Raw genomic sequence first — 27,055 nt, forward strand, 5'->3', positions numbered from 1 at the left:
TAGTGCTGCTCAAAACACAAAACGTTACCTAATTTCTTTTATTAGAATTTTAACAGCCTAATTTTGTAATTAACAAATAATATATTGGGGAGAAAACGTGTTTGAAACATTTGCATTTACTCAAGATCCTTTTTAATTTCCTGTTTGCTATTTTTTTTTCTTAAATCTACAACATTTTCTACCGACTTCACAGAATAAAACAACCATAAAAACATGAATAAAAGTGTAAAGATTGTAGATTTTTGACGCTGTTGTAATGAAACACACATGTCAGTCTCTTTTTCCAAGTTTAAATGCTGCACTTTCCCCGCCTATTCCCCTAATGAAGTGAATATGGGGGGAGCAGAGTTGGGCTGGCTTTTAGGCATCTGACTGTATTTGGAGTTGTTAGAGTTGCAGCTAAGTTTTTTCCTGCTGCTCTTCAACTGGTGCTACTCAGACTGCAGCCTGCATCCTCACACTCAGCCCTGAGCTGCAGGATGGCTGCGCTCCCAACACTCTGGCTCTTATGGATGTGTGTTTTCACATTTGCAGGGAAAATAGCAGCAAGCGGTGAGTTTATGCAGCTTTTTGTTTATACACAGATGGCTTACAAGGGGGCAGCAAAACATGATTTTAGTCATTTTTTATGCTTATTTTCTTTCTTTCAAAATGATTATGAGGGATTCCAGATTGATAGAGAAGTGAGAAGATTTCCAATATACTTTAGGTATTTATCACATTTCCTAGCTTCTAATATTTAAAAAATGCATAATAAGATGGACCAACGTATAAAGTTAAGTGGAAATTTTGGCATTTTAAGGACAAAAATGACAGTAACAGAAAGTGACAGAATATAACAAAATCAGACTTTTCGAAAATATTTTCCAAATCAGTTTCTTTCAATATATCTTAATCACCTTTTGCTGTCCAAAAATAGTCAATAGATCAGCAGAAATAGTTGAGGTTTTCTCATGTTGATGCTAAGTATTTTTTAGCTGTACATTCATCCTTTGCTACAAATGTTCAAGTGTTCACTAAAGGAATGATTACATTTCTGATTTAAAGAAGAAATTAAATTGTTTATTAGCATATTTTAATGTATTTCTAATATTGTTAAAAAATAAACTTGTGGTTAAATAATGTTTGATCCGATTAATCAATTAGTCATCAGAATAGTCAATTATTCGATATAATTAGCTGCAGTGGAGATTATTTGCTCAATCTGATACACAAACAATCTCATACCTGTCTTAAAACACCACAGTTTTATTATTGGAGCTGCCTGATTATTGTTGTTATTTGTTTTTCCTTTTGTGGTTTGGGATAAATAACTGTTCTCTTGGATCCAGGTTCAAACGTGTGCACCTCCAGAGGAGCCAGCACATGCAAGCAATGCCTGGCTGTGCACCCCAGCTGTGCTTGGTGCTTCCAGGAGGTGGGTACTTTACCTTCTTCTGCTTTGGTTCATGCAAGTAATGAGCTGCCAGGCTGATGCAGGCTGGCACCAACCTCCCTATCAAGCAGCTGTAAACCCGGATGACTTTTCTTAAAGTGAGATACTCAACCGTTTGTGTCGCCACAAACATTATTAAGTGTCCCATGTGTCCGTACATGAGGATAGAGTCATGTTTTCTAGTGCCAGCTCAGTTTATTACTGTAAAACTGAGTAATGGGGGGAGGAACACGCAATATTTAGTCATCTAAAAAGTATTTAGAGACTTATTTATGATTTTAACCTGGGTTCTCTTAGCAGGGACTCATTGAACTTGTTCTTTTTATGTACAGCTGGTCCAGAATTATTAAATTGACTTTATTTACCATTCATCATGTTATAATGTTATTCCCTCATCAAAAACATACCTGGCAGGCAGAGTTGAGTAGTAACTAGTTACATTTACTCAATTACATTTACTTCAGTAACTTTTTTGGGAAAAACTGACTTTTTTCTATGCTGTACTTTTTACTTTTACTGGAGTGGTTTTATTATGAAGTATTTCTACTATTACTTGAGTAAAATTTCTTTATTTTCTACCCACTGAATTAAAAACAAACATGATTTAACCAAAATTCACTAGACACAGACACACACCTGCAGTTTTTGTTAAAGTTTCATAAGTTTTTCATTGAGAGAAACTGATTAGGAAAAATTTTATTTTGCCCTATTTTGAATTCTTGGCATTTTTGTCCTTAAAATACCAAAATTTCCACATAACTTTATATTTTATTCCATCTGATGATGTAATTTTAAATATTAAATGACTGATAATCTGATCAGTTACTCAGTACTTGAATAGACTTTTTACCAAATAATTTTAACTCCTACTTGAGTAATTTCTTGGACAGCTACTTTTTATTTTTACTTGAATAAAATATATTGAAGTAGTGCTACTCTTACTTGAGTAAAATCTTTGGGTACAAGAGACTCAGTTCAATAATTCAAGTTTATTTCATCAAGAACGTAGGACAGTAAGGGTGTGTTCACACTGCAGCCTGAAGTGACCCAATTCCAATTTTTTGGCAATTCCGATTTTTTTGCCGGGCCGTTCACACTGCCAGTAAATGCAACCTGTATGCGTTCTGCAGTGTGAACGGGCAAACGACCTGAAAGTGTCCCGTATGCGCAGTAGAGGGCGCAATAGCGTCAGCGTTCTAAGTGTTCTGCCAACCGCCATAAAAAGAAGAAGCGCTCAGTGTTTGCGGAAGTAAACATGGAGGCTAATGGTGGAGCTTAGCTTAAATATTTGAAGTTGTTGTCCAACCGGAGCAGCTTATTAACAACTTTGTCCGTCATGGTTGTTGTTTTTCTTCCCGGTTGCGCGTATCAGGACGCAGAACAGTGAGATTTGTTGAGAATCAGTTACGTTCAGTTCGGATGAATGTGACCTGGACATTAGGTCGCATTTGAATCGGATACGTGTCGGATATGGGTCACATTCGAAAAGAATCCGACCTGTGCTGTTCGCACTGCCATGAAAAGATTGGATACAGGTCACGTTACGTCAAAAAAAAATCGGAATTGGGTCACTTCAGGCTGCAGTGTGAACGCAGCCTAAATGTCACCCTGAAAACAAAGCAAGTGGGAACAAAAAGGGGGAGGAGCTGTCAGTTACCGGTTGCTATGGTAACCACCAACCGCCAAAAGCAGCAACAGAACTTATGAACCAATATGTCAGGGGAAATAACTTCTTGACTTAAAAAAAAATTAACTTGAAGACTAAATAAACAAACCCTGTTGCATATGCAGCATTTTTACAACAATTCAAGATAACGTAGTTACTTTATTGTGTTATAAAATGGCTCTCTGTGCTTGGAAAATACATAACACAGCTCATTTTATACTCTATTGCGATAGAAGAGAATGGTTTTGACAGAATATGTTTCATTTTGTCGTTCCCACCAGGACTTTGGTCATGGAGTTGCCAGCTCGTCACGCTGCGACCTGAAGAAAAACCTGATCTCGGCGGGTTGTGAGTCATCCGGTCTGGAGTCTCCAACCAGCAAACTCCAGGTGATCGAGGACCGGCCGCTGAGCAACAAGGCGGCCGGAGCGACCCAAGATGTCACCCAGATAAAGCCGCAGAAACTGCATATCACTCTCAGGCCAGGTGGGTTCATTTCAGAGACCAAAGAGTTACGGTCCCAGTTCAGGAGTTTTATTTACAGTCAGAAACTATGACACGTTTCCCAGATGATGCAAAGCGCTTCACAGTGAAGGTGCGGCAGGTAGAAGACTACCCGGTTGACCTTTACTACCTTATGGACCTGTCCTACTCGATGAACGATGACCTTTTCCGCCTGAGGACGCTGGGCCGCGGTCTGGCCGAAGCCATGAACCGAACCACCAGCAACCTGCGCATGGGCTTCGGGGCTTTTGTGGACAAACCGCTGTCGCCGTACATGTACATCTCACCTGAGGCGGCCGTGAAAAACCCCTGCTACAGGTATTATTATTATTATTATTATATGATATGATGTGACATTTTCATATGAATTTATAAATCGGAAAGTTACAACAAACCCTCTCCATGTCGAGACAGTTTATGAGATGGATAATCTGTGAAAAAAATCGATCTCATACACCTCCTGTTTAAGCTACTATTACCATTTGAAGAAATGAACTTCTCTCAACCAAAAACAATCAGTCAGAGCCAAGAGGCGGGCCTTGGCACTGTCACTCACCCTTATGTACTTGCTACTAATGCTAACTAGCTTTAGCATTCACAACAAGCTGAAGCTCTCCCGCCTCCTGGCTCTGATTGGTCGTTTCTATTTACCACTGGGAGCTTGATTTTTTTTCACAGATTGTCTGCCTCATACCAAATTGTCATGACATAGTGACAGTTTCATATAAATATATATTTTTTATTAAAGTTACATACTGCAGGTTTAAGTCAGAAGAAGACTCAATGTGTTTATTTATGATTCAGTTGTTAAAAGTAACAACATCTCTTTCTTTCTTAATTTCTTCAGTAATTTCCATCTTCCTCCTAGTGTCCAAAAACATGGCTGTTAAGTTGATTTGTCTCTAAATTGTCCTTATGTATGAGTATGAGTATATTTAGTATTAGATCTTATGTCTTATTAAACTCAAAATTTCTTAAACATTTTAAAATATATTTATTTATTTGATTAGTGTTGAAAATTATAATTGCTACATTTTATTATTATTTAATTTTATTTCGAACTTACAGTAAACAAATGGAAAACACTGGACTTGTTAGGTTTTAATTGAATTTAAACAACTCTAATTCTTCCTATTAAGTGACATGTTCACAAGTAACTGAGTAAAACACGTAGGTATCTGTGACATTCCCTCCTGTGATCATGTTAAAATCTAACGGCATGAAAGCTTTGTTGACTCGACAAAGAGAATAAATATTTTAACAATGTAATTTGCAGCAAATGTTTGCATTTTTTGTCCAAGACATCATGGAATTTAACCCCAGCTAAGTGAAAAACAAACACTATGTAACAAAGGGAAAACTTTTATTCAAAGAAACTTTTTTGATGAAACCTTGAAAGCATGTTTGTTGCTTATTGTTTTTGACTTGCTGCATCGAAATCCTGACTTTGTATATGTGCATGCCCATGTCAGAAACAGGGCTGATCTCAGCGGTTGTTTATGTCTGCGTGTAACACCATTAAGCAGATGATGTCATTTTAGTGAGGACATCTTTAATCGCTGTGCTGCTTAGTAAGAGAGCAGTCAGAGTCACAGCAGTCGTTAAAAGCTCAGCGTGGCAACCACAACTGCTTGGTCAGCTGCTCTCAATCAGCCACAGGTAGTTTTACTCGCAGACTGAGAGCGAATGCTTGTAAGCTGCCTCACTGAAACTCCACCCAGACTCTCCTCTGGGATTGATTTGTTGGTCTTATGTCTCCTGGGTATATTTACGTTCTGTTTACACGCAGTCTGACAAAAGCTGGCCGACAGGAATGTTTCATTGTAAGATAAAGCACATTAAGGAGTTCCCGACGTAGAAGAGAAACACGGGTCCTGTAGGAGAAATTAATCTTTCCTCAGTATCTATGACGATATTTGTAGAATACTGAAAAGCTGGGCAAAAAAACTAGCACACTGAAGATCGCTTTTACAGGGAACTTATTTTGCAAAATTTACATTTTACACGTTTTTGTGTTTCAGTTTGAGTTTCTAATTCTTCTAAAAACAGCCAAAGTGCTTAAATGCTTTTTTGACATTGAGTTGATGTCATTTTCTAGACACTAAAAAACCTATTTCAAAAACCTCTTGATTGTTAAGTCACAAATCAGTAGGCACTAACCATCACCTAGCAACCCCAGCAAACACCAGCCCGTTACCTAGCAACCCAAGCAGAGCTCGAGCATTTTTGGGCTACATACGCACTGCAACCTGATGTGACCCAATTCTGATTTTTTGTCAAGTGTCACTGGAGACACCGTATTCTCCAGTGACACAGTGTGAACTGCGTCACTGGAGAATGCAGTTCACACTGTGTATTCCAGGAAGTAAACATGGAGGCTAATGGGCGAGCATAGCTTACAATTTTGAGGTTGTTGTCCGACCGGAGCCAGCACTTTAACAACTTAATCCTCATTACAGTCCGCTATGGTTGTTGTTTTTCTTCCCGCTTGTGCCTATCGGGACGCAGAATAGGGACATTCGTCGAGTATCAATGATGCTCAGATCGGATGAATGCGACCTGGACTCAGATCACTTTTAAAAATATCAGATACGTATCGGTTATCTTAGTGGCCTGGGTGGCATTGGAAAAAAATCCAATCTGTGTTGTTCAGAATGTCATGAAAAGATCAGATATTTTTTTGACATTAAGTAAAAAAATATAAAAAAATCGGAATTGGGTCACTTCAGGCTGCAGGGCAAACACAGCCTTTGTCAGCTGTGTATGCTGTACAATGGCTGCTAGAAAAGCCCATATTGTGCATTCAATTCTATTCAAGTTGGTGTTCAGAACCACATGTCATTGATGTGATGTGAAGTCCATTGAGTCATGGACTTGCAGCATTCGCTCTTCCATGGACAAGCATATGATCACTGCTTTTCCTTTAAGATAAAAATTTTTTAAACCACACTATTCTGTGAGAGACTTCAAGGAATCTTGGGTGCCCCCTGCTGGCATGGAGGGCCAAAGCATTGGGGCATTGTTCATGAGGTTAGCACTGCATTTTGTTTGCTTTAGAAGAGAAACCCAAATCCAAGACTTTCAAAGTGACTTATTTATACTTCCTTGGACAAATTAAGAGAAGTCTGTCGGTTATACAATGTTATACATAATTTTCATTACGTCTTTTACACAAAATTATTCTTAAATAATAAGGTTTTTGTCAGCTCAGTTCTGCCTATACATTTCGGAGGTTATTTTAAACAAACTGCTTTCCAAACACCAAAAAACATAAACTTATTGCAAAAAACTTGGCTGTGTGTGTTTTTTTTAAAGCTTTTGGGCTGCTTTTAGAAGCAGTTGAGACCCAAATGGATGAACAAAAACAGAGAAAATGTGAATTTTGCATAAGAAGTCCATTTTAAAAATGAGCTTCTGCTGCTTTACCTGCAGTGGAGCAATATGTGCAAACTAGAAACTTTGATGGGTTGAAATGTTCAACCCTTTGTCTTGGACCATTTGCTACACACTTTCCTCTTCTCTTTCCATCCTCTTTCTTCTCCAATTACTGTTCTCTGTAATTTGGTCACTGTTGTCAAAAATATTCCACAGGAAGTGAAAACTAGCATTTCTTGATTATCAAAACCAAATGCACAGTAGAGGCAGTGAGGCTGATTACTGGCAAAATACAACATTACACAAAATAGAGCTGATGATCAGCAGGGCTGGGACAAAAGGAACTAAAGGAAACATCTGGTAACAGAGAAAGCAAATCAAAGGAACTAAAACAGGAAATAAAGTTTGCAACCAGATAAAAGAGACACCAAACATCAAAATAAAAAAAAAGTTTATCACGCAACATTAATTAAACAGTGAATTTCTGTTCAATTGACAGCATTAATACCACCTGTCTGCCCCAGTTCGGCTACAAACACGTGCTGTCTTTGACGGAGGAAGTGGGCCGGTTCACGGAGGAGGTGAAGAAGCAGATGGTGTCCAGGAACCGGGATGCCCCGGAGGGAGGATTCGATGCAATCATCCAGGCTGCTGTGTGCAAGGTGGAGAGGCGCGCTGCATGAATGCAGCCATTTCTGCTGCCACGTAAACATTTACTTACACAATAATTTGCATTCTTTTTCTCTGCTGTCACCCTGAAGGAACATGATGTTTAGAAAAAATATATATACTAAAAGTCTCTTTAAGTAGGTGGAAAACAGGGATGGAAAAAATAAAGGGATTGTTGAAAGTTTTTTTTTTCTCCCTGCATCAGGTTTTTAAATGTTTTAGGTTTTTCATTATAGTTCAGTTTAATTTTGGTGTGACGTTTTGTTTGTCTAATTCAGTTAGTTGTAGTTAGTTTATGGAGCGCATTTGCTTGTTTTTATTAGTTACTATAAATTAAATATTGTTTTGTTTTCATTAGTTAGTAGTAGTATCAGTAGTTTCAGTTTTTTCATACTTTGGTTAATTTTTAGATCCAGAATTCACAAAGGTTGAAGTTTTGTATGTATATAAACCATTTTTAAAAAATTTATTCATGTTGAGCAACAACTGATTCTAGTGTTTTCTCCCAACTTTTGGTGTCGCCTTTTTGCAGACTGGCATTTGTGCCACCATGAGCTGTATATGCTGTAATTTGCCAACAGCTGATGTAAACAGCTTGTGTGGGGAAAAAATATATATCTATATTTCACATCCGTTCAAAAGACTATTAAACAGATTCATAAACACGAAACGAAGGATTTTATATCTTTAAGTTCAGTATGTTAGTTTAACAAAAGCATCATATCGTTTGAGTTAGTTATAGTTTTTCCCCATTAATTCCAGTTTTTATTTATTTTAGCTAACAAGAATGTTTTCTTAATTAAAGTTTTTATTTTTCTAGTTTTAGTTAGCTATAAGAACCATCTCCTATGTCTGAATTAGGAGCAGATCGGCTGGCGTCCAGGTGCATCCCACCTCCTGATTTTCACCTCCGATGCCAAAACCCACGTGGCTCTGGACGGTCGGCTCGCTGGAATCGTGCATCCCAACGATGGGCAGTGCCACCTGAACGCCGACAATATGTACAGCATGTCCACCACTATGGTAAGCATGGAGGATGATCAACAACATGTGAACAGACACGTCTTATAAAAGTAGTTCAGTGCTGCTTGAGCTAAACACACTGTTTGATTTGCAGGATTATCCGTCACTTGCTTTAATCACAGAGAAAATGTCAGAGAACAACATCAACCTCATCTTTGCAGTCACCAACCCTGTGGTCCCCCTATACCAGGTCAGTTCAAGCCCAATATATTCAAAATCTTCATCAGTTTATTAAAAACTGGCAGTTTAAACGGTCTAGAAACTTATTTAGTAAAGATTAAAGTCCTTATGTTTATCTCAGATTGAGTAGGTTGTCTTCACGACAGACACATTCGGGTTCATTGTATTTATTCTAACAAAAGCAGAAATCAAGTTGGTGGTTAACATCATTCCAGCAGCTTCTGCCCCTATAAATTAAATATAATATAATAAATAACCCTACACAAACTACAAAGCAATAGCTCCCCATGAGCAGTTAGCAGTTGGAAAATTAAACATTAATAATGATAACAGCTAAAAACATACATAAAACATAGCGAAATTACTTGTAAAACCACTCTATATGATTAATTTTGTCTAAAACATTATGTCAAATTATAATACTTGTGAAGGAAACGCAGAGCTGATCCTAATACTGCCACAGTTACCGACGGCAACAGAAAAAAGGGGGCGGAGCTGTCAGTTAAAGGTTGCTAAGGTAACCACCAACTGCCAAGAGCAGCGTAACTTAAAACACAACTTTTTTATTTAACAGAATAAATCCAAACAAATTCTAACAAACTTCACATCTATAATATTGTTAAAATAAAACCCTGCCACATGTACTGAGTTTGGAAACAAATGCTCACTGATCAGGCTGTAGTTTTCGTTCCTGTTCTGGTATTAAATACAAACGCTGTAAATGCTGGATGAAGCAACAACATGACAGGATGATAAGAAAGATACTTTCTAGTGAAATATTTCATAATCTAAAAAGTATTTTTGAAATATGCCTGCAGCTTCCTAAATATGGAGACTTACATTTTTGCCTCTTCTTGCAAAATAGCACAATCTCTGTCATGTATTTGCAATAGATTCTGAGTTGGATTTAAGTCATGGCTTTGACTAGGCCATTCTAACACCAAAATTTTTCAATAGTTCAATAGTTTGACAAAATGCAAGCAACACTTTTTATATTTCTGTTTGTAACAAATTTGAGATTTGAGCTGTTATGAGTTGGTTTATCAACAGACAAATCTGAAGGAAATGCATGGAAGTTTATGGTTGTAATGTGACAAAATGTGAAAAAAGTTCAAGGGAGTTTGAATAATTTTTATAAGGCACTGTTTATTATAATTATAGCTTATATAATCATCTATTATTGAGTCACAAACTATTCAATCGCAAGCGATAAAAGAGGATGAAGTCAGAAAAGTTGGCTCAACATTGTGGATAGTTGTGTTTTTGTGGCGTTTTTCATTAAACACTGAAACTACACAATTAGTAAAGACCAGTTTGTTTTAAAGTAAAATAAAGCGCTTCTTCCACATTTTTGTTCTCTACAACAACAGTGTGTGTCGATTTCTTTACAATTGTTTAACAGAGATTTAAGCTAGCTCCCATTCCACCGATGTTGATTATTTCTGATCAGGAAATTCCTGAGCATATTCAAGTTTTGAGCTTTGGAAACATGGAATGCCTTAGTGAGGAAGATTATCTCACGTAAACAATCTAAAGAACAGTGAAGGCAATTTTAATGGTCATCAGATGGACCAATAAATGTTGAAGATTTATTTATTTTCAAATTAGATTTTTATGTTTGCTCAGGTGGACTTGGCAGCTGGGTTTGTTATTCTTTACATATCTTTATTACCAATCGGGTTGAGACTAATGTTGCACTCAAACACAAATTAATGCAGCGCTATGAAGAAGTGTTTTCATTCTTACAGATTTCTTCGGTTTTAACCCAGAACTTTGTCTAAGACTCTGCATTTACCTCAGCTAAATTCAGTGACACACATTTTTTCCCCTCACTGTCTGAAGTTGAATCAGACCAAACTTTTCTAGTTTTAGGTTATTAAGTTTAGGGGGAATTACTTTTCCACACAAGCCTTGATTGAGCACTGAAATTCATATTAAATCAGGTTATATCAATGACAAAAATGGAAGAAAACTGTAATGGAGGAAAAGCACTCTATGAAACATGGAAAATCAGATTTATACTCTTTTTTTAATAATAATGATGACTGCAGTTTTAAGCATTACTCATCTGGCAACTCTTTTTCGGACATGAGAAACCACAGAGGCTAACGGTTATTGGTACAAATGATTCACATTGTCATGGTTATTTAAAATAAAAAAGATTAATTTGCCACTCAAAACTGCAGCTGCTACAAATGAGAAATTAGAAACCATCTGGACCACTTCTGTAACTTTTAATATTCCTTTTCATTTTGCTGCTGTCTTTGTGTTTTGCAGAACTACAGTGAGCTTATTCCTGGCACCACAGTGGGAACGTTGTCCAACGACTCCGGAAACGTCATCCAGCTCATCCAGAAAGCCTACGCTGTGAGTAGAAACACACACATTTACACTCTTTCACACACGCACACATTTTTGACTAGACGGTGTCTGAGGACATGGCACGTGTTTGTTGATCCACACCCACCGCGTCTGAGTCATGCGTGTCTCGGTTTAAATCCGGCAGCTCCTGAAGTGTGAAATTGACCAAAAGTCGGCGTTTTCTGACTGATTTTTATTGTTTATGTTTGACCTGAGGTCAAGAAGCAGAAAGCAGGTGGAGGAGGAGTAAATCCTGTGGATTAAACAATTACTTGAAGCTATTTTTAAATTACCAGCGCAAGCAGAACTGACTCAAAATAATGTCTAAACTCGAGCTGTCGCTTCAGGTCAGACATCTTGTGTAAGAACAGAAGTTTTTCCACATGAACGAGTTTAAATAATTTCTTTCTTTTCTTTATGTTTTGTCAGAAAATTCGCTCTAAAGTGGAGCTGGAGCTTCTAGGCGTCCCAGAGGAGCTGTCCTTGTCCTTTAATGCCACCTGTCTGAACGGAGAGCTCATCCCCGGCCTCAAATCCTGCTCCGGCCTCAAAATAGGAGACACGGTCAGTCTCCAATTAAATCTATTAAATCTTTACGGTTTTAAATCTGGTCTGAACACAAAAAACTGCTTTTAATAAAAGCAATTACAACAGATCATTGCCAAATGAGATTATCTCATGTTATAGTTGTAAAATGTTTGCATACTTGGCAAAAAATGGCTAAACAGTTTTACATTTAGGCAAAGAAATATTTTTATGAACTGTCTGTAGGATTCTAGTTTGATTGGTTTGCTTGGTTTTAGTGAGATAATAAATGTTTGGATGTGTATTAAATTAATTGTTATATTTCACCAATTGATAACCCGTATAAACATTTGAGCAAGTGGAAATAAGCTGTACCCTACTATGTATCATTACTTTTAAAAGGTTAATAAAATGTACATTGTCTCTGTGGAAAACAGAACAAACAGTAAAAAGAATAATGTCTTTAATAAGAGAACTGATTTTAGTCCAAATCTTCAGGTACCAGCCTGTAAAACTAAAGGTTTTTGTAGGATAAAATCTGAACTTGTTTTTGTATTAAGTAAATTAAATCCATCAAATATAGAAACAAATCTTGTTTTCTGGAGGTAAGACACATAAATGAATTTCTTATATATAAAAAATAACGCATTAGATTTCAGGGTTTTCTCTCCAGCAAATTGTCAATTTTTTTCCTGAACATTTATGAGTTTTCTGGCAGAAATTTACTATATTTTTTTCTATCTACAATAGTCCTAATTTGCCATCGTACTACAAAGAGCAGGATAACAAAAAGGTGAAATATTTAGCACACTAAGCATTTGAAACTAAATTTAACACTTGTATATTATAAAATCTGTATAACAAATTAAAAAATAACTAAACGTGACTTCAAAACTCTGGTATTTTTGAGCAGCCAAGTCTTTGAGACATTATCCAGACTTCATGATAAAAAACACCAAAAGTATATTTATATTTCAGTAGTTCTCTTTGCTATTTTCACCATCATTGTGGAATTTTTTCCTTATATTTCCATTCTCTTATAGTTGCCGTCTATGTCTATTTAAAAGTTCATTTCTCCTTTTCTTTCTTCATCCTGTCTAAAGAGCAAACGCAGGAGGGAACAGATCAGCAGTCTGAGTCTGCCTTTCCTGGATTATTTTCCTTTTTGGGCCAATATACAGGATTTAAATGCCTGCTTTCAAAGTTTACCTTGCTACTTTCTTATTTACTTACATTTTAGTCTCTGTTGTTCTTGCCTGAGTCAAAGTGACACATTCTGCTCTCCACGTATTTTCTTTTCTTCCTGCCTCTGATCATATTTCCATATTTGGATCTCTCTCCAGATATAGTTACTGCCCACTTTTGGACATCTACCAGATATGGATGCAGAGCAATTCCTTTAACTCTGTGCTTTTCTTTTCATTCCCTTAAAAATATTTCCCTATGAAATTGATTTGATAACGGTGAAAAATGGTGGCAGTTAAAGTGTCATTGACACCATAAAACCACTTTTCTAAAAAGATGTACTGTCCTTATTTCTGTGTACACAAGAGCTTTTAATAATAAATATTTATCACAAACTACTTTAAATTGTATACTCAGCCTCGGTTGTTTATGTTTTGACTTACCCTCGTTACATCATAAGATGGCGCCGGCTTTTGACTCAATTACTGCAGAAAACGGCGACACCCCTACAGTGAGAAATATTTATTAGAAGCTTTTGTGTACACATTTTAAAGAGCAGAAATTCATCTTTTTAAATTATCCACGTGGTTTTCTAATGTTTGTCACACTTTAAAGCTACATAATATAACTTTTATAAAAAAACTATTTTATTACATTTTTGTTGAAACTGTCACTATGTTGTGATAGTGCAGTATGACACAGATAATCTGTGGCAAAATCAAGCTTATCTGCTTTCTCCAATTGCTAGCTAGAATCAACCAATAAAACCAGGAGGTAGGTCATAGTACTGTCAATCACCCTCAGTGTGGTGCTGCTCAGCTAGCACAGCATGTCATTAATGCTAATGCTAGTTAGCATAGCCACCAGTGACGGCAGATAAACAGTTTTCTTGTAACAGTAAGTTGTTTCTCCCCCATTGGCACATTTAGCAGCAAGTATTTAAGGTTGATTGACAGCACTAATACCCGCCTCCTGGCTCTGATTGGATGTTTTATTTTTTTATTTCTTCAGATGGTAATAATAGCTCAAGGAGGAGGTAGAGGAAGTCAATCTCAACAATCTGTCACAACATGGTCACAGTTTTAATAAATATGTAAATGACATATTTTGCATCCTGCAGCTTTAAGTGAACATCAATCTTCTTGTCCTCCAGGTCTCATTCAGCGTAGAGGCCCGCGCTCGGGGCTGTCCCAGACAGAAGAAGAAGACCTTCATCATCAAACCAGTTGGCTTCAAGGACTCCCTCACCATCACCGTCACCTTTGAGTGTGACTGCAAGTGCCAGAGCAAAGCCCAGCCAAACAGCCCCAAATGTAGCAACGGGAATGGTACCTACGAGTGCGGCATGTGCCTGTGCCACCCGGGCAGGTTGGGGCCGTACTGCGAGTGCGCAGAGGGCGACTACAACCCCATGGAGCAGGACCGCTGCAGCGGGCCGGCGGGATCCGGGGGGCCCGTCTGCAGCGGCCGCGGCGACTGCGTGTGCGGCCAATGTGTGTGCCACAGCAGCGACTTCGGAAAGGTGTGGGGGAAGCTGTGTGAGTGTGATGACTTCAACTGCCTGCGATACAAAGGAGAGCTGTGCTCAGGTAAGGTGCAATGACCTGCAGAAGAATACTGGGTAAAATGAGCTTTTTGCTTTTGGATTTAAAATTATACTTTAATAAATGTATGATAAGCATTTTCATTATGAACTATCAAGGTGAACTATCCTTGGACATGTTAGGATTGGTCTTTGGGATATACAAAACATGTTTATCCATATTTTTAACAAAATCATTCTTAGATACTCAGATTTTTTTTTGGTCAGGTCTGCCTATTTTGAGCTCCTTTCAGTATGAGTTGTTTTTAAGGCCTATTGTCACTTTAAATAAAAATAAGCTGGAGCTCGACTTGGGTTGCTAGGTTACAGACTAAGTTCCGCTGGGTTGCTAAGTAACGGGCAGTGCCTACTGATTTGTGACATTACATTCCAAAAGTTTTGGAATGGCTCATTTTCCACATACCAAAAAACATCAACTTACTGCCAAAAACCTGCAGTGGATAAGGGGAACTTTTTCACTTATTGATCCTTTGTTTCATGCCAAAGCTACGTGGAGTGTTTTTTTTTTTTTAATATACATTTTACTCTCAACTGACCACATAAAACAGTATCAGTTAAAGTCTCTGTGGAGATTAGGAGCATATTTATGTCCCATTGTCTCGTATTCTCAAGTTTTGGAGAAGTTATTTGGATTTTCATAAACACCAACTGAACCTGCTGGAAATTATGTAACATTTACTCCTTCAGTTCTCAATCATGTGTACATAAAAAATATAAGTCTAAGTAAATGCAGGATGCATTTAAGTTTAATTTAACATTAAAACCTTGTTATGTAATGTGTTTTTAAATGGTTAAAGTGCATAAAATGATCCATTGACCACAGTGAATTTTGTGTGTGGTTGCGGTGAAGTTTCCTGTGTTTACAGAAGTTTCAAGGTTGGCAGTCCCTTTTACCGTGCCGACGTGCCACCACCCACCCTCCTCATCTGGGAAGGATTACACGCAATAACAACTCTCTCCTTCTGCGCAGGACACGGGCTCCACACACAATAAACATGTGCCATTGTATAGGCACCATGTGTGTTTTTCTTTAGTCAATCGTGCAAAGAAGTTCAAAAAGCTTCCAGCACAGAAAAATATTCACCTCCCCTGATGAAAGTTTTCTTCTGCCAGACATGACCCTTACATTTGTTAAGATTTCTATGCAGAAGTTGATAGCAATTTAAACTCCTCGTTGAGTGCTGCACAAAAATATTGGTGTTTAATCAAATAGAAACTGATGATTTTACTTTGGAGATGTTAATAATTAAAATTTTCATTGTGAGATGCAGCCGTTTAAAGATTACCAATCTGAATCATTTAAGATTAGGCACTGAGGTTAATTCAGCCATATAAGGAGAATTTAAAGCATGGGTGGTTTGTTTTAGGTTATGCCACATCATTTTTCAGTTGGATTGAATTTTAGCCTTTGACTAGGCTACTCCAAAAACATAATTTTTTGACCCATTCAGACATGAACTTACGGTCGTGCTTTGGTTTTTTGTCCCATTGCGCAACCCAACAAATTGACGAGATCCTGAAACAAAAAATGGTGACTCAAACCATAACACTACCACCATCTTGTTTGGTTGTTGGTATGATGTTTAATTTTGAAAAGCTGATGAAGTTTTATACAAAGAAGCAGCACAATGTGACATTTTTGCATTGTGAGCCCATAGAATCTTGGAGAGGTTTTTTTTATTTTAAAATTTTTTTATTGGCAAATTTGGAACAGACATTTATTTTTTGGTCTGCAGTGGTTTGGACTGAACACCAACATATACTGGGGCAGGTGAGACCTGCAGTGCTGTGGATATTGTTCTGGGTTTCTCATCAATGAGTTGAATTTTGCTTTTATGCAAAGTCCATACATTCTCTACGGGATTTTTTCTGATTCATCCTGTCCCAAACGTGTTCTGATGTCTGTTTGTGGTCGTTGCCCTGTTGGGATCAACAGCCACTTTGCTGCTGAATAATATTGTTTCAACAATAGTAGATGTGGCATGTTTCATGGTCAGCCTTCTCATGATTGCAGAAATGGCTTCCCTGTGGTCAGTGACTCAGTTTTCTGGGTTTTTCCTAAACATTCTTACAAATGTTCTTTCATTTGTAGGTCATAGTTTGGATCATATTGTTGGAAATTGGGCAAAACTGGGTCTATATATGACCTTAAATCTCTCAAATGAATTATTAGAAGCCCTGAATTCAACCCATTTGAAAATTTGGGCGTAAACCAATTTAAAGAAACTCTGCCAATCAAAAAAAAAGTACAATAGTTCTATAACAATTCAGATTTATGCCAAAAGCTTATTGATGGCAGCAAAAAGTCAGAGACAAATGTTAATGTGGGCTCTACATATATGTTTTATTTGTGTACAATTTTGACTCTTTGAATATCAGAGAAGATCCTAAAGATTCATGTTGAATTATAGTCCACAATGGAAAAAATGAGCCTTTTAAAGAACCTCTTAAAAGTCTAATCAACTCCAGATTCTACCTACAAATAAAGGACAAGCATGAAAGTGCATTTAACATTTTTATGACCCTGTTGAAACTTTCTGTCACAGTGCCAAAGATTTTTACTGAAAATCAAAATCGGTCAGGATCCATGACGTGAGTAGAAGAGCTATAGCGCAAAGTTTTGGCACCAACCGCTGACCTGTCCTCCATTACATCACCAGATCTCATATATCACTCTGACTCTCCCCACCTTTGCTGCTCTCACCCAGAAACGTTCGCTGTATTCCCAAAAGTCTGCAGAGTAACATGAAAATGCCTTTCTGCTTACTCATGGGCTTTTGTGGTGTAATGAGGCTAAAAATAAATCCATGTTTGGTCAGAGAAGGACCATGTGTGTAAGAGGACTGGGAATGTTCAGAGACTGGGCCTCTGCAGAACATGCTGTGTCTTTGTCTTCAGATTCCTCATTTAAAGCGAGGGACGTTTGGACTCTGCCACAGAACGGCTAAATTAAAAGACATCAGCTCTGCGGTTGAGTGGTAATAACAGCTTGTTGGGGATAATTTTTTATCCAGTCACACTGTCCCAAGCTGCTTCCTGTCTCATTGTTTATCTGGACATTGTTTTTTTTTGCGGCCGTGCACCACAATGTTTTCTGCACCATCACTCAGATTGGCACGCATGGATATATATGGAGTACCAACAAGGCATTGATGTGCACAGTTTTACCCACTTATGTAATGAATCATTCATCCAGAAATAAAACGATATCTCAGCCAGACAATGGAACGAGCTTTAAAGTTAAGCGGTTTTAGAAACGTCAACAAGACACTTCTTCTTTCCAGGCAGGAGCCTTACCAGTTGGACTTCCAGAAAATCATTATAAATTGCTAATATGACCTTTGATAGTTTGTTTTAATTAGCCTGTGGTTGTTGAATATAAATATAAAGAACCCAAAAATTATCTTTATACAATGTTAGAAAACAGGGATGTCAAACTCAATTTTATTTTGGGCCATATCAAGATTATGAATGTTCTCAAAGGGCCTGTTGTGGTAAAATGTATTAGTGAAGCTCATTAATAAACCTCGATGAGTTCTTAAAGTTAAATAATACAGAACATCATTACATTGATATCATTTGGTAAAATAAATATCAAGACTACAGAAAAAGATTATGACCAGTGGAGAAATAAAAGAATTCTGGCTTTAATCAGAGGCCAGAATTCTGAGAATTTTGATGTTTGTTTTTTTTTTAATTCTGACCTTTTCCCCCAGAATTCTTCAGAATTCTGACTTTTGATCTTAGAAGATTAAAGTCAGAATAATTCTGGTTAAATCTTGAAAAAAAGGAGTCAAAATTATGGGCAGGAAAAAATGTCAGAATTCTGAGAATTTTGACTTTTTTTAATTCTGACGTTTTTCCCAGAATTCTGAAATTTTTTCTCAGAATTTTGACTTTGTTTCTCCTAATTCTGTCTTTTATTCTCAGAATTCTGAGTCTTTTTCCTCAGAATTTTGATGTTTCTCAGAATTCTTTTATCCTCAGAATTATATCTTTTTCTCAGAATTCTGTCTTTTATCCTCAGAATTATATCTTTTTCTCAGAATTATGTCTATTTTTCTCACATATTTTCCCCCAGAATTCTGACTCTTGATCTTTGAAGATTAAAGTCAGAATAACTCTGGTAAATTCTGATAAAAATAGTCAAACTTCTGAGTAAGAAAAATCAGAATCAGATTTTAGATCAGATTTTATCTTACACCAGCCAACCTACTTTTGTTACAGAGGCCTGTAACAGTATTTCGTTTGAAGCCAAAAAGCAAAATTTTCCATTTACTGGTCTGTTTTAGTGGTCAACAACGCAATGAAAAGTTCAATCTTTCTACACTTTGGTGGAATTTAAGAAAGACCGAAAATAAATACATACCCTACTTTAGTCTAAATTCACTTATTAATTGTTCTGAGAGTGGTGTGGGTGTTTCTAAAAAAATGTTTGCAGTTTGGCAACTCCTTAACTCCTTAAAAAGGAGTTAAGGCAAGAACTGGAGGTTCATAATATTCACATTAAAGTGAAGAATGGAGCCATTTAAACACTTTTAAATATGTTTTAAAATGGACCTATTATTCAAAATTCATATTTTACCCAAAAGCCAAAAGGCTTTTAAAAAAAATCAACAAGCTGTTTTTTTTGGTAATATGTTGATGTTTTTTGGTACTGCGGCATTAGCTAGCAACCCCAACCAAACCCAGCCCATCACTTAGCAACTCAAACAGAGATCCAGCACCTTTGGGCAGCTGGTTTTACCACCGTATGCACTGTACAATGACTGCTGGAAAAGACAAATGTTTTGTTGTTGACTGACTATTCAGAAATCACTTGCTGCATTCTTGTTGGTTGTGCAGGAGGCTCCATTTCTGCTTTTCAAAGATGTACGGTTGTATAATTAGGCGTCTGTCTGCAGCTATTTTTAGGTGCGAGTGTAAATGTTGAGTTTGGGGGACGTGGCCATCAGCAACTTATTTGGACTTAAAGTGACAGAGACCGTAAACAGCTCATTCTGAAAGTTGTTTAAAATAAGCAAATTGTTTTCTGTATGTAATCTAGATTACATACGGCTATCAAAGCCGCTCACCACTTCCTCCTTCTCACCCATAACTTATCACACCCATGTCCTCATTTGTTCCTTCCCCTCTTTACTGTAATACTTGTATATCACATGTTCTACAGTAGCTTATCAGAAAGTGACGTTTTCTCCCTGTTTCAGGCCATGGAGTGTGTAACTGCGGTTTCTGCCAGTGTGCGCCAGACTGGCAGGGCGAGAACTGCAACTGCTCCCGACGCACGGACACCTGCATGTCCAACCTGGGTCTGCTCTGCAGCGGCAGGGGCCAGTGCGTCTGTGGGGTCTGCGAGTGTACCCAGCCGGGGGCCTACGGGGCCACGTGTGACAAGTGCCCCACCTGCCCAGACGCTTGTACCATGAAGAAGTGAGCATGAATATGCACACGTTTCCATGCGTTGCAGCTGAATTCAAAATATCTGGGTTTTATAATTATTGCTAGTGATAAAATGGCATTGATTATGTCTGTTGTCGTTACAGGGAGTGCGTGGAGTGTAAACATTTCAAAAGGGGAAAGCTGCATGACGATAACACCTGCAGTCGAATCTGCAAGGATGAGATTGTACTTGTAGATGAAATAGGTAAGCAGATCAAACGCAGGTTGGTAAAACATGAATGTTATCAATAATATCAATATTACTGATATTATTGATAACAATAATAACTCTGATGTGGACCAAGAAAGCAAACTCTGGTCCTCCTAAAAACCTGAAAAAGTGAACTCTGGTGCATGTGTGAATTCAAGTGGACCAAGAGCAGGAAGTGGGCTGTAACCCATGGCATTCTGGGTAATTACAACCAAAACAAACACACTAGTCTAAAGCAGGGATGTTAAACTCATTTTTATTTTGGGCCACATAAAGACCAAGAATGTCCTCAAAGGGCTAGTTGTGATAAAATATATTGATGACACTCATTAACAAACCTCTAAAATATGAATAAATAGCCGCCTCTGCATTTGATGAGTATTTGTTAAAGTTAAATAAAACCAAACATCATTAAATTGATGCCATGTGGCAGACTAAGAAAAAGATTATGACCAGTGGAAAAATAAAAATATTCTGGCTTTAGTTTTGTGAGATCAAAAGTCTGAATTCTGAGAATTTTGACTTTTTTTTCCCAAATTCTAAATTCTTTTCTCAAAATTTTGACTATTTTTTCAATATTTTGACTTTTTATGCTCAGAATTTTGACTTTGTTTCTCATAATTCTTTTTTTTTCCAGAATTCTGCCTTTTTTTCTCACATTTTTCCCCCAGAATTCTAACTTTTGATCTTAGAAGATTAAAGTCAGAATAATTCTGGTAAATTCTGAGAGGGGAAAAATAAGTCAGAATTCTGTGGAAAAAAAGTCAGAATTTCTTTTTTTCTTCCATTGAAAACTGCTTTCACTTATTTCATAAAATATTAGTTAAGCATATAATGGTTATTCTCAAGTGTTTATTTACATTTCTTTCTGGGCCACATAAAACTTTCTGGTGGGCCAGGTTTGGCCCCCGGGCCTTGAGTTTGGCACGTGTTGATGCATTGCTAGCAGGAGAAATGACTTGTTGTCTCTCACCAAGAGAGAAATCCTACAGCTGCTAAAATCTGATGCCACTTCATTTTTGTTTACATTTGATGAAGGACGAAGTTGCGCTTCACAGGTTTTTATGTCGTTTCCCTCAAGAGTTTTTGGTGCAGCGCCACCACAGGCGAGGAGGGGAACAGGTTTGTTTGGCACAGTGCAGTGTGAAAGCGAACCACAGCAGCTGAAAAAGTAACTGAGTCCACCAGACCATCAGGGTTGAAAACACCCTTAGAAAATTTCAAAATGTATCAAAAATAGTTTTTAAAATGATCACTAAAAGCAACAGTGTGATATCCAAGTGAAATATCTCAAATATTAGCTTAAAGATAATACTCTTTAGCTTATTGTACCAATTGCAATGTCAAGACATTTACATCTTTTTATTTTTTTTAAATACACATCGCAATGTATTTGGTAAAAATGCAGATTGTTTGTAAAAGGTACTTTTTTTCATCTTTAGCAGCCTAATTTCTATTTGTGTTTGTGACAGTTTTATTTGTTTAGCTAAAAACACAGGTACAAACTGACGTTTTCCTCGACCCTTTTCACACAGTTCTCCATGACACGAACGCGGTAAACTGCTCGTATAAAGACGAGAACGACTGCGTGGAGCATTTCCAGTACTACGAGGACGCCAGCGGCAAATCCATCCTGTTTGTGGTCAAAGAGCCGGGTAAGCAGCACGTGCCCACCATGCTGGAGAGAGAAAATGTTCCCAAACATTTCAGACGAAGCTGGAACCATAGCATGAAGTTTTTTTTGACTGAAACATGAAATCAGACTAAACTTTTCCCTTTTTGTATAATTTAGGATTACCTATATTTTTTTTAAATTTTCTGAATGCCACAGAAATGAGTTGATTTTCTTTTTAAACTTTTTGCATAACTTTCTTTAGAGTCAGAAGTTTACAGACAGTAAGATTACTGTGCCTCCAAGCAATTTTGGAAAGCCAGGACAATGATGTCATGGCACTGCGAACGTTAAAAATAGAATCAAATGCTAAATATAATAAATTAATAACAATAATAATAAATACAAAAATAATGAAAGAAATGAAAAATAATAATAAAAGAATTAATCAAATGAATAAAAACAACAAAAAAATGCAGAAACTCAAAGACAAATATTTTCCAAATATTGTAAAATTATTTACAGTAAATTTTGCTTTATACATAATTTAAGACATTTGAAGATGTACAAAGTCCCAAAACTTTAATGTTTAATTTCAAGCCTTAACTGTCTCTCTATTAATAGCTTAAAGCACAATTCTCAAGACTTGCTTTTGAACAATGATTTAAATGTAAAATGTAATGTAATTTAATTAGTTAGATACTACAACTTTAAAATATATTCCTGGCTGTATCTTACTGTAGTCAGCAAGCTAAGTTTAGCTGATATATTTATGAGAATTATTCAAATGAATCAACATTTAAGAGCTTTACAAGATTTTTTTTTATCTTATCTTATTATTAAAGCCAAATTTATGAAGTCAAGATGAAGTGCAAATAAAAAATAAAAACCTAAAACAGAACCAAAAGCTCCAGTTGCCTTGTGCATAATAAAAATAGCAATTTAGCATTAATACAATATAATGACTATAAATATGAAATGCAGTAGCTTAAGCTATTAATTTTCTTTCATCTGGTTCAGGTTATGTGCACAATAAATTGGATATAAGTGTAAACACTCAATGCATGTTGAATAGCCACCAATGCAGCAGCATTATTTATATTTTTAAATAGCTTTTCTTCATGCAGGCTCTCTGATACCTGCTTGTTTGGCAGCCGAAAAGAGAGCGCTTGGTGTAAAACACGCTTTTAATGATCATTACCGCTCAGAGAGAAACTCTGTCCTTTGGACTTTCGCTTTAATGAATGTGTGTATTTAATTTAGACGGGAGTGGGTAGAGAAGCACCCCTGGAAACTGCCTTGAACACATGTGCACCCTGCTGTGTCAAACAGGGCTGTAAACAGCAGCTCTGCTCCTCTAGGAAACTGCTGACTTTACAAATCCTCAAGAGGACAGCGGGGCTCGAGAGCGAACCGAGAGAGCCAAAGAAAGGCAACAACTGAATAAAATAATGAGAGTAAATAAATTATACTGGAGAGATGATCTTGAAGTACTTAGTTTGATGTGTTTGAGCTGTTAGAGGGGCGGCTAAAGGGACCAAAAGCTGACGAGTCGGAAGCAGCAAAGTAAAAAAAGAGGAGGGAGGGAAGAAGAAAAGTGCTTTGAAGTTTGCTGTAAAAGTTTGTTCGTGTTGTAGGTTACTCAAAAGTGCTGCATACAAGCTGCATTTGTTTTGTCTGAAAGCACATTTTCACACACGCATGCAGTTTGATTTCCAAAATGGTTTAATACAATAAGACAAATACGTCTTTAAATTAATGTCCAAAAAAGATAAATATGAATAGTTTCAAACAGAACTGGGCGGCTTTTGTTGACAGTTGTCTTAAGGTCAGTAGTTTGGAGGATTAGTGTAAGCATATATATAAATATGATTCAGTTTCAGAGCAAGTAGGATTAACAAAATCATTTTTAATTTATTAAAGCTGTAGTCCGTAACTTTTACAAAATGGATGTTTTGTACATATTTGTTAAAAATGTTGTGACAGTCTGATATGAGACAGATAATCAGCTTCTCCCCCTTTTCCTAAAGCCGTCTGAAGAAATGCACTGCTCCCAGTCAAAAACAACCAATCAGAGCCAGAAAGAAGATCTTAGCGCTGCCAATCAGGCTTGTGTACGTGTAGCTTAGTGGCAGAGAAACAGCTTACATCCCAGGAAAACTTTTTATCCATCGGTGGCTATGCTAGGAAGAAGCTGTAGTCTAGCAGAGAGCAAGGGGGAGAGCGTGAGCAGCACATGCACAAGCATGATTGACAGCACTAAGACCCTTTTCATGGTCCTGATTGGTTGTTTATGACCGAACGGTGTATTTCTGCAGTTAGCACTATGAGAAGGAGCTTGATTTATCTATCTCCTACTATACTGCACATTTTAAAAGATGTTTTTTTTTAAGTTATGTACTGCAGCTTTAAATAGCATCATATTTATTTTTATTTTACATACAGTAACATTTGTGTGCTTTTAAACAACTTGGGAATGCCAAGATAACAAATTGTAGCTTTGTAGGCTTAAGGGAACAAGTACATAAACATTTCAGGTGAATCTGCTACAGTGCTGTAAAAATTAAAATATTACTTTATACAAATGGGACTTTAACTTCTGAATAAATTGAATTTTTTTTTCTGTTTTTGCTACTTTTTCTTGAAAGTTTTCTTTGTCATTTTATCCCCAACATAAGTTTTAATATTAAGTTAATTTCTGAATGCTACATCGATAAATGTCTCAAAAAGTGATCAGACTGAACAAAAAATGGAAAGACGTAGATCAGGGCTCCTGAAGCCATTATGTTGCTCAATAGTGTTTTTACGCACAGAATTATTGCAGTTAATTCATAGTTAGCTATCTAGCTGTCTGGAAAAGTTTGCAGACGACTCCATGTTGTTCCCAAAAAACCTGCACCCCAAAATCATGAAGTGGAAACTTGAAATGTCTTCATCCATAAAAGAAACTGTTTTTGTGACTTGCCACCTGAGCAGGTGTGGGATATCCAGTTAAATCTAGCTGATGCTACATCCGACTAGCCTGCGGTTTGGTCATCATAATTCATTAAAATCTGACTGTTTAAAGCATCTTACCTCATTTGAGTTTATATTTAAGTCCAAACATCTACTGTGATAGATAACCTGGACCAGTCAGTTGATGGCAGTACACAGATTCTGAGAACTTTTACACAACTTGAACTTGTATTGTCTTTGCCTCTCTGGTTTGGCCAAACATCTCGGAACAAGGCTGCAGTTTGGAAAACGTCTTCCAGGAGCCATTAAAGCCTGGAACTACAGGCCAACAAAATCAGAGGGTTAATAAAAGCGTCAAGATGATTTTCTGAGGAGCTTCCAAACTTCCAAGGAATTTTTTTCATGAGATGTTTGGATAAAACAAGAAACGATTCAGCAGCACTTAGTCTTTGACTTCCATCTGAAATACTGAGAGACGAGTTTGGTGGATAATTTAAATAGAGAGATTCCCCGGGCCGATGAATGATAGGAAAAACGCAGACGATAAGGCAACGAGTCGAGTCGTCTTTCGTTCTGGTGAAGGAATGCTCCATGTTTATGAGCACCGCTGTCAGTCCGTTCTGAAACCAGTCAAATCAGATTCCTGTTGCATTTTTTTCCCAGACCATAATGAGGGAAGGGAGAGCTGTGGCCTCGGCTCCAAGATATCAGGATTTTCCACTGCAGCCTTTCCTCTGTTCTTCCTGTTTAACTGTTAAAGAAACTGTTATTCATGTAAATTAGGTGCCAAACCATTGATTTGTTTCTGTCAAAGATTCTCAATTAACCTAGACTTTGACAAAAATGAAAGAAAGATAAAAACAGTTGTTGATTTTGTTGTGCATGTTAAAAAAGGCCATATAGCTCAATTTTTCCCCCAGTTGATTAGAAGGCCTTCTTGCAATATCCACTCCAAGGCTCGTGTTATGGTTTCCTTTCAGCTTGTGTAATGAGTGACTGGAGTAGGCGACTGACTACAGCTTCAAAATGTTACAAGTTATTAACAACAAGAAGCATCAGAACGACTGTTCGTAATGGAGGATGGACATGAATGAGGAAACCTTTGCAACAGACTTAAAGTCGGACGCAGCGACACGTGGAGGAAGCATATTTGTAATAAAACACTTCCTCTTCCTGACCTCCTCTGCGTTTCCCTCCACTCATTCCTTTATCTCTTCCTCCTCTTCCGCCCAGACTGCCCCAAGGGTCCGGACATTTTGGTGGTGCTCCTGTCGGTAGCGGGAGCCATTTTGTTCCTCGGCCTGGCCGCTCTGCTGATCTGGAAGCTGCTGGTTACCATCCACGACAGGCGGGAGTTTGCCAAATTCGAGGAGGAGCGCGCTCGGGCCAAGTGGGACACGGTGGGTGGCGCACGCAGAAAAGCAGCTTTAGCACATCTGCAGAACACCGAATGGTGGCACAGTATTTATCTTTGCTGACTAAAACATCTAAGAAGCCACACATCCAGCCCTTTGCCAGTTTTCTGAGGTTTTTTTTTAATTATTTAGTGTCCTGCTGTTACTCCCAGCTGAACAAAAGGCAGTCAGAGGTAGGGCTGGGTTTAAATTAGCCAACGCTAATCAGCCTGTTCTGGTAATTGGCCTCTTTGTGGTCTCACAAATCTCACAAGCCTCAATTTTCAGTGAATCACTAAAGTCACAGAATAAAAGATGTGAAAGCACACATTGAGCGTTTAATCGTTTTTTTCTTTTTCTTTTTTCATGCATTTAAGCCTTTTGTTTCAACCTTTCCAAATCTACCTTCTCCCTCTGAAACTGAAGTGATAATTTCCTAATTTGTGTTTTCTTTGCAGGGGCACAATCCTCTTTACAAAGGAGCAACGTCTACCTTCACAAACATCACATACAGAGGAAAAGACTGATGCTACTGAGTAAAGAGTAGAGGATGAAATACTGGACTTTTTGGGAGAAAGTGGCGAGTCATGTGCAGCCTTCTACTGTCACAAAACAATAATGTGTGTGTAAATATGTAGAAATTTTTCTGAGGAAGCATTTTTATCCGGGTTAGTCATTCATATCTCACTGATGAAAATAGTTGTTTTGTATGATTTACAATTAATTTTGTTGCTCAGACCAGAATAAAGTCTTGCTTCCCCCTCATATCTTCCCAGTATAAATGTTGTGTTTAAAAAGCTTTCATTTTATATCTGAAAGTTAGAAAATATATCAAAAAAGCAAAAAGAAGACAAGCTGAGGTGACTTCTAAAAATTGCCAAAGAGGGAAAGGTTGCTACAGATTGGCGACCTGTCCAG

The 27,055-nt window shown here is 37.4% G+C and overlaps 1 protein-coding gene across 1 annotated transcript; it reads left to right on the plus strand.

The window, feature by feature from the left end:
* Positions 1-384: 384 nt before the first annotated feature.
* Positions 385-26,902, plus strand: itgb3b (integrin beta 3b). Its single transcript, XM_015033917.1, has 15 exons — positions 385-552; positions 1,332-1,417; positions 3,383-3,587; positions 3,671-3,923; positions 7,480-7,642; positions 8,511-8,672; positions 8,767-8,862; positions 11,130-11,219; positions 11,643-11,777; positions 14,077-14,512; positions 19,734-19,956; positions 20,070-20,170; positions 21,712-21,831; positions 25,977-26,143; positions 26,596-26,902. Exons 1-15 carry the CDS (start codon positions 480-482, stop codon positions 26,662-26,664), a joined length of 2,379 nt encoding a protein of 792 aa, XP_014889403.1. The 5' UTR covers positions 385-479; the 3' UTR covers positions 26,665-26,902.
* The last annotated feature ends 153 nt before the right edge of the window (positions 26,903-27,055 follow it).

The sequence above is a fragment of the Poecilia latipinna genome, unplaced genomic scaffold, assembly GCF_001443285.1.
Source record: "Poecilia latipinna isolate Pla-1442-1.1 unplaced genomic scaffold, P_latipinna-1.0 Scaffold282, whole genome shotgun sequence".
In the NCBI taxonomy this organism is placed as follows: Eukaryota; Metazoa; Chordata; class Actinopteri; order Cyprinodontiformes; family Poeciliidae; genus Poecilia; species Poecilia latipinna.

What these genes read in the sequence shown, in the direction of transcription:
- itgb3b (XM_015033917.1), top strand. Translation starts at nt 480, where the DNA reads ATGGCTGCGCTCCCAACACTCTGGCTCTTATGGATGTGTGTTTTCACA. An exon ending in ACAGCATGTCCACCACTATG is followed by an intron (nt 8,673 to 8,766) that starts GTAAGCATGGAG and finishes TTTGATTTGCAG; the next exon opens with GATTATCCGTCACTTGCTTT. An exon ending in GACGCTTGTACCATGAAGAA is followed by an intron (nt 19,957 to 20,069) that starts GTGAGCATGAAT and finishes TTGTCGTTACAG; the next exon opens with GGAGTGCGTGGAGTGTAAAC.